The sequence below is a fragment of the Bos indicus x Bos taurus genome, chromosome 10 (genome assembly GCF_003369695.1).
Source record: "Bos indicus x Bos taurus breed Angus x Brahman F1 hybrid chromosome 10, Bos_hybrid_MaternalHap_v2.0, whole genome shotgun sequence".
Taxonomy (NCBI): Eukaryota; Metazoa; Chordata; class Mammalia; order Artiodactyla; family Bovidae; genus Bos; species Bos indicus x Bos taurus.
The window spans coordinates 74,743,109-74,751,595 of NC_040085.1; the positions used below are offsets into that span (position 1 = coordinate 74,743,109).

At 45.3% G+C, this 8,487-nt stretch overlaps 1 protein-coding gene across 2 annotated transcripts in view; it reads right to left on the reverse strand.

Moving 5' to 3' along the window:
* Positions 1-653, reverse strand: part of DCAF5 (DDB1 and CUL4 associated factor 5) — a 93,457-nt gene extending 92,804 nt beyond the window's left edge. The window contains exon 1 of one of the 2 annotated variants that reach the window (XM_027552257.1): positions 538-653. Coding sequence is in view for 1 of the 2 variants with exons in the window: in XM_027552256.1 (XP_027408057.1) it covers positions 359-572 (214 nt within the window). In the remaining variant the exon portion in view is untranslated. Of the gene's footprint in view, positions 1-358 lie in introns of both variants that reach the window. The other variant, XM_027552256.1, reaches the window with a different exon arrangement.
* Between the last annotated feature and the right edge of the window lie 7,834 nt (positions 654-8,487).

Below are 8,487 nucleotides of genomic sequence, written 5' to 3' on the forward strand. Positions count from 1 at the left end.
TCGCCCCCCCACCCACCCCCTCGCCAACCCACACTTCCAGGGCAGTCATCAGGACAGATCACTTTACACTCGGGATAAAGCGAATTAAGGACCTGTCAACCATTTTAGGTCTTTTTTTTTTTTTTTAATAGAAGACATCCTCTTCTTTCCCCTTCCACCCTCCCCCAGCCAGGGTTTTAATCTGACACCCACCTTCCCACCACCGAAGAAGGGGGGGGGGTGGTGTGGGTTGAGGAGGGAGGGGGTACGGACGGAGGGCAGGAGGAGGGTGGCGAGAGAGAGAGAGAGAGAGAGAGAGCGGAAAGGGGAGGTTGGAAGGGGGCTGGGAGGCGCGGGGAGGGGAAGGGGGTTGATTTACCTGAGACCAGCCACTGGCCTCCATTGTTGGAGAATTCAATGGCATTGACACAGCCGAAGTGGCCGAGGAGGTCCTTCTTGTAGAGGTTTCTGCAGCCTCGCAGGCGTCTCCTCTGAAAGTCCTGAGTGAGCAGGGGGTCCCCATGCAAGCCCCGCTGGGACAAGAAGCCCACCACTGACCTCATGCTGCCCCCCAGGCCAGCTCTCCTCTTCATGCTGGAACCGCCGCCGCCGCCGCCGCCGCCGCCGCTCGCTCGCGCCGCCGCCCCTCCCTCGGCCTCACGCGCGGCCGCCGCTCTCCACCACCCCCCCACCCGGCCCTCCCCCCGCGCTGCGATCCGGCTGGTTCTTTTAACCAGCCATAGCAAGAGACGGAGCGAGGTGTGCAGACACTCGGTGGCGTTCGCGGCTTCCTGACGGTCCCCTCCCTCCCCTTCCCTCCACCCCCTCCAAGACTCCTCCCTCTCCTTCTCCGCCTCCTCCAGCAGCTGATCCACAGCTGCGGCCGCGCTTCCGCGATGCGCGAGGCCCTTCCGCCGGCCGCAGGGGGCCGGGAGAACGCTGGCGGCGACGGCCCCTCCCCCGCCGCGGGCTGCGGGGCCGGAAGAACGCGGGCGGCTGGCCTTGAGACCGCGGGCGGCGGCTGGGGCTTTCGCACCGCAGCTCCTCCCCCGTGCGAGGACCCAGGTCGCTCTGGGCGGAGGCCGGGCTGCACCCCACCGGCCCCCTCCCCGACCGGTGCACTCTGTGAAGTTGGAGGCGCGCAACAATCAAAGTGGCCGCGGGGCCGCGGACTCGCCTTCCTCCCCTGGTGGCCCACGGTCCATCACCGCCCCGAGGCCCGGCGGGTGCCGGGACGAGTGTGCTCCTCGCTCTTTTTTTTTTTTCCGGTCCAGAAAATGCAGCCCGAGGTGGCACAGAGGTGGAGGGAGGGTTGCAGACGGAGGCTCCGGTCGGTCTCCCTCAGTTCGCCTCATCCTTGGGCCGTCCAAGTCCTGCCCAAGAGAAGGGAATCAGGAGTTAGGACTGGACACTTGGGGGTAAGGTTGCTTGAAAGTGAAAGTCGCTCAGTCGTGCCCCGACTTTCTGCGACTGAATCGACTATAGAGTCCATAGAATTCTCCAGGCCAGAATACTGGAGTGGGTAGCCTTTCCCTTCTCCAGGGGATCTTTCCAACCCAGGGACTGAACCCAGGTCTCCCGCTTTGCAGGCGGATTCTTTAACAGCTGAGCCACAAGGGAAGCCCAAGGTTGCTTGGCGCCCCGCAAAGGTATTTTTAACACCACCCTTCCCCCCATTCAGTTCCCTAATTTTCCCTTCCTCCAGCCATTCAGTGAAAAAGAATGAACTGGGTTCCATCGGTTAGATGATAAAAGTGGTATATGGTGGGGGTGGAAAAAAAAGAGGGGGAATAAATTTTTCAGATCTGGCAAGAAAATTGCCAAAACCGAGTTGAGAAAGGTCCAGGTGAGCAGAAAGGACTTCTGTTCATTAGTTCCAGGTACATCTGCAAAACACAAGACCGCGTTATTCGAAAATAATACTACATGTTATTTAAGTGGGTGTGGTGAGGTCCTCTTCAAGGTCTTGAGTGTGGAGCTCTGAGGCTGTACAGCTGTTAACTAGCAGCTTCTTACCAGGCCGGAAGCAGCTGCATTTCAGTGGCCTGGAGCCGGAGCCTCTGCAATGACCCCAGTGAGGAGAGTGTTAAGTGCTTTGGAATTTTATCAGACGCTAAAAAAATAAATAAATAAATAAATCACCTTATTCAGTGCACTGTATTAGGTTGGGGCAAAAGTAATTGTGGTTTTGGACCATGAATTTTAAATCATTATAATTAGGCTCAAACTCATCTTTATTGATCAAAATAGAGACTATTAAAATCAACACACTTTTGCTAACAAAATAACTTTGTTTATTCCTGTAGCATAAAAATCTGTGCTTTGGGATATGAGGAACTTTTGGAAAGCTTTTTATGCATCCTGCTGGTTGAGAAAGCGTTTTCCCTGTAAAAGGTTATTGAGATGCTTGAAGAAGTGGTAGTCAGTTGGTGAGAGGTCAGGTGAATATGGCGGATGAGGCAAAACTTCATAGCCCAATTCGTTCAACTTTTGCAGCGTAGTTGTGTGAGGTGCGGTCAGGTGTTGTCATGGAGAATAGGGCCCTTTCTGTTTACTAATACTGGCTGCGGGCGTTGCAGTTTTGGGTGCATCTCATCGATTTGCTGAACATACTTATAGATATCATGGTTTTGCCAGGATTCAGAAAGCTGTAGTGTATCAGATTGGCAGCAGACCCCCAAACAGTGACCATGACCTTTTTTTGTTGTTGTCGTAAGTTTGGTTTGGGGTTGTGCTTTAGGAATCACTGAACTAAAATGGACCGGAATGGGTGAATTTAATTCAAATGACCATTATATGTATAACTGTGGGCAAGAATCCCTTAGAAGAAGTGGAGTAGCCCTCATAGTCAACAAGAGAGTCCGAAATGCAGTACTTAGGTACAGTCACAAAAATGACAGAATGATCTCTGTTCGTTTCCAAGGCAAAATATTCAGTATTACAGTAATCCAAGTCTATGCCCCAACCACTAATGCCGAAGAACCTGAACAGTTCTATGATGACCTACAAGACCTTCTAGAACTAACACCAAAAAAAGATGTCCTTTTCATCATAGGGGACTGGAATGCAAAAGTAGGAAATCAAGAGACACCTGGAGTAACAGGCAAGTTTGGCCTTGGAGTACAAAATGAAGCAGGGCAAAGGCTAACAGAATTTTGCCAAGAGAATGCACTGGTCATAACAAACACCCTCTTCCAACAACATAAGAGAAGACTCTACACATGGACATCACCAGATGGTCAATACCAAAATCAGATTGATTATATATTTGCAGCCAAAGATGGAGAAGCTCTATACAGTCAGCAAAAACAATCAGAAACTAACTGTGGCTCAGATCATGAACTCCTTATTTCCAAATTCAGACTTAAAATGAAGAAAATAGGGAAAACCACTAGACCATTCAGATATGACCTAAATCAAATCCCTTATGATTATACAGTAGAAGTGACAAATAGATTCAAAAGTTTAGATTTGATAGAGTGCCTGAAGAACTATGGAGGGAGGTTTGTGACATTGTACAGGAGGCAGTGATCAAGACCAGCCTCAAGAAAAAGACGTGCAAAAAGGCAAAATGGTTGTCTGAGGAGCCCTTACAAATAGCTGAGAAAAGAAGAGAAGCTAAAAGCAAAGGAGAAAAGGAAAGATATTCCCATCTGAATGCAGAGATCCCAAAAATAGCAAATCTTTCCAATGCAAAGAAACAGTGGAAAACAATAGAATGGGAAAAACTGGAGATCTCTTCAAGAAAATTAGAGATACAGAGGGAACATTTCATGCAAAGTTGGGCACAATAAAGACAGAAATAGTATGAACCTAACAGAAGCGGAAGATATTAAGAAGAGGTGGCAAAAATACACAGAAGAACTATATAAAAAAGATCTTCATGACCCAGATAACCACAATGGAGTGATCACTCACCTAGTGTCAGACATCCTGGAATGTGAAGTCAAGTGGGCCTTAGAAAGCATTGCTATGAACAAAGCTAGGGGAGGTGATGGAATTCCAGTTGAGCTATTTCAAATCCTAAAAGATGCTGTGAAAGTGCTGTACTCAGTGTGCCATCAAATTTGCAAAACTCATCAGTGTCCACAGGACTCGAAAAGGTCAGTTTTCATTCCAATCCCAAAGAAAGGCAATGCCAAAGAATGTTCAAACTACCACACGATTGCACTCATTTCACATACTCGCAAAGTCATGATCAAAATTCTCCAAGAAAGGAGGCTTCAATAGTTCGTGAACTGAGAATTTCCAGCTGTTAAAGCTGGATGTAGAAAAGGCAGAGGAACCAGAGATCAAATTGCCAAAATCCGTTGAATCATAGAAAAAGCAAGAGAGTTCCAGAAAAACATCTACTTCTGCTTTATTGACTACGCCAAAGCCTGTGTGGATCACACAAACTGGAAAATTCTTAAAGAGAAGGGAATATCAGCCCACCTTACTGCCTCCTGAGAAATCTGTATGCAGGTCAAGAGTTAGAAGCAACAGTTAGAACTGAACATGGAACAACAGACTGGTTCCATATTGGGAAAGATGTACGTCAAGGCTGTATATTGTCACCCTGCTTCTTTAACTTATGTACAGAGAACGTCGTGTGAAATACTGGGCTGGATGAAGCACAAGCTGGAATCAAGATTGCTGGGAGAAGTATCAATAACCTCAGATATGCAGATGACACCACCCTTATGGCAGAAAGTGAAGAAGTGCTAAAGAGCCTCTTGATGAAAGTGAAAGAGGAGAGTGAAAAAGCTGGCTTAAAAATCAACGTTCAAAAAACTAAGATCATGGCATCCAGTCCCGTCACTTCACGGCAAATAGATGGGAAAACAATGATATCAATGACAGACTTTATTTTCTTGGGCTCCAAAATCACTGCAGATGGTGACTGCGGCCATGAAATTAAAAGACGCTTGCTCCTTGTAAGAAAAGCTATGACCAACCGAGACAGCATATTAAAAAGCAGAGACATTACTTTACCAACAAAGTCTGTCTAGTCAAATGTATGTTTTTTCCATTAGTCATGTATGGATGTAAAAGTTGGACCATAAAGAAAGCTGTGTGCCTAAGGATTGATGCTTTTGAACTGTGGTGTTGGAGAAGACTCTTGGGAGTTCCTTGGACCGCGAGGAGATCCAACCAGTCAATCTAAAGGAAGCCAGTCCTGAATATTTTTGGAAGGACTGATGCTGAAGCTTCAATACTTTGGCCACCTGATGTGTAGAACTGACATTGGAAAAGACCCTGATTCTGGGAGAGATTGAAGTCAGGAGGAGAAGGGGATGATAGAAGATGAGATGGTTGAATGGCATCACCCACTTGATGGACATGAGTTCGATCAAGCTCCGGGAGTTGGTGATGGACAGGGAAGCCTGGCATGCTGCAGTCCATGGGGTCACAAATAGTTGGACACGACTGAACAACTGAAGTGAACTTGGAGATTCTTCTCAGTCCAATCACTGAATTGATTCTTACTGGGAGTCATATAAAATCCACTTTCATCACATGTCACAATCTGATCAAGAAATGGTTCATTTATTGTTTCATAGAATAAGAGAAAATGATGCTCATTTTGATTTGAAGTCAGCTCATGAGACTCCCATTTATCAAGCTTTTTCACCTTTCCAATTTGCTTCAAATGGTGAATGACCATGGAACAGCTGATGTTGAGTTCTTTGGCAACTTCTCATGCAGTTGTAAGAGGATCATCTTCAATGATGCTCTCAGTTAGTTGGTCATTGTCAACTTCTGATGGCTGGCCACTGCACTTCTCATCTTCAAGGCTCCTTTGCAAAACTTCTTGAACCACCACTGCACTGTACATTGGTTAGCAGTTCTTGGTCCAAATGTGTTGTTGGTGTTGTGAGTTGTCTCCACTGCTTTATGACCCATCTTGAACTCAAAACATCACTCAAATTCACTTTTTGTCTAACATCATTTCTGTAATATAAAATAAATATAAAATAAACAGAAGTAGTAAGTTATTTGCTGGGAAAAATTGAGGGCAAGAGGAGAAGGGGGCGACAGAGGATGAGATGGTTGGATGGTATCACTGACTGAGTGGACATGAGTTTGAGCAAACTCAGGGAGATAGTGATGGACAGAGAAGCCTGGCGTACTGGAATTCATTGGGTCACAAAGAGTCTGACACAACTTAGTGACTGAACAACAACAACAAGAAGTAAGTTATTAGCAAAAAAAAAAAAAAAAAGGAGCATTAAAACAATGTATAATATAACCACACTTAAGAATGTATTCCAATATCAAATGGCAAAGTTCAACTGCAAAACCGCAATTACTTTTGCACCAACCAAATACTTTCCCCAGAAGTTATCCACTGTGGTTAAACAGTAATAAACTACAATAGGCAGATGTCAGTTTTGCCCTTTTAGTTTAGCAAGAATTATATCCTCTGTATCAGAGATAACACACAGGCAGTCAAGTATACCACCATGAAAGATGAGCTGAAATGAAAAATACACTCATCAACCAAAATCACAGACTTCTACTTTTCATATAAGGACAATGATAAGATTAATAATACTAATAACAAAAGTGCAAGTAAATGTTTACTTTAAAAGTCAACATTATAACAAATGTTACAAAACTTAACAGAAATTCTCCAAATTCCAAAAATTATGGTTTTAATGGAGTATTATTTTCCTAAACAGGAAAATGTGTAATACTTTCTTTTAAAATGTTTAATTCTCAGGATGCTTCATAGTGTTTATTCATTGTAATAGCACCATAAAAATTAGTAGTGATATGACAGCTTGACTGGGCTTCCCAGGTGGCCCAGAGGGTAAAGAATCTGCCTGCAATGCAAGAGAAGTGGGTTCAGTCCCCAGGTCAGATAGATCCCGTAGAGGAGGGCATGGCAACCTACTCCAGTTTTCTTGCCTGGAGAATGCCATGAGCCTGGCAGGCTTACAGTCCATAGGATCTCAAAGAGTTCAGTTCACTTCAGTCGCTCAGTCATATCCGACTCTTTGTGACCCCATGAATTGCAGCACGCCAGGCCTCCCTGTCCATCACCAACTCCCAGAGTTCACTCAAACTCGTGTGCATTGAATTGCTGATGCCATCCAGCCATCTCATCCTCTGTCGTCCCCTTCTCCTCCTACCCCCAATCCCTCCCAGCATCAGAGTCTTTTCCAATTAGTCAACTCTTCACATGAGGTGGTCAAAATACTGGAGTTTCAGCTTCAGCATCATTCCTTCCAAAGAAATCCCAGGGCTGATCTCCTTCAGAATGGACTGGTTGGATCTCCTTGCAGTCCAAGGGACTCTCAAGAGTCTCCTCCAACACCACAGTTCAAAAGCATCAGTTCTTCGGCGCTCAGCTTTCTTCACAGTCCAACTCTCACATCCATACATGACCACAGGAAAAACCATAGCCTTGACTAGACAGACCTTTGTTGGCAAAGTAATGTCTCTGCTTTTGAATATGCTATCTAGGTTGGTCATGACTTTCCTTCCAAGGAGTAAGCGTCTTTTAATTTCATGGCTGCAGTCACCATCTGCAGTGATTTTGGAGCCCCCAAAAATAAAGTCTGACACTGTTTCCACTGTTTCCCCATCTATTTCCCGTGAAGTGATGGGACCGGATGCCATGATCTTTGTTTTCTGAATGTTGAGCTTTAAGCCAACTTTTTCACTCTCCACTTTCACTTTCATCCAGAGGCTTTTTAGTTCCTCTTCACTTTCTGCCATAAGGGTGGTGTCATCTGCATATCTGAGGTGATTGATATTTCTCCCTGCAATCTTGATTCCAGCTTGTGTTTCTTCCAGTCCAGTGTTTCTCATGATGTACTCTGCATATAAGTTAAATAAACAGGGTGACAATATACAGCCTTGACATACTCCTTTTCCGATTTGGAACCAGTCTGTTGTTCCATGTCCAGTTCTAACTGTTGCTTCCTGAACTGCATACAAATTTCTCAAGAGGCAGATCAAGTGGTCTGGTATTCCCATCTCTTTCAGAATTTTCCACAGTTTATTGTGATCCACACAGTCAAAGGCTTTGGCATAGTCAATAAAGCAGAAATAGATGCTTTTCTGGAACTCTCTTGCTTTTTCCATGATCCAGCGGATGTTCGCAATTTGATCTCAAGTTCCTCTGCCTTTTCTAAAACCAGCTTGAACATCAGGAAGTTCATGGTTCACGTATTGCTGAAGCCTGGCTTGGAGAATTTTGAGCATTACTTTACTAGTGTGTGAGATGAGTGCAATTGTGCTGTAGTTTGAGCATTATTTGGCATTTCCTTTCTTTGGGATTGAAATGAAAACTGACCTTTTCCAGTCCTGTGTCCACTGCTGAGTTTTCCAAATTTGCTGGTATGTTGAGCGCAACACTTTCACAGCATCATCTTTTAGGATTTGAAATAGCTCAACTGGAATTCCATCACCTTCACTAGCTTTGTTCGTAGTGATGCTTTCTAAGGCCCACTTGACTTCACATTCCAGGATGTCTGGCTCTAGGCCAGTGATCAGACCATCGTGATTATCTGGGTC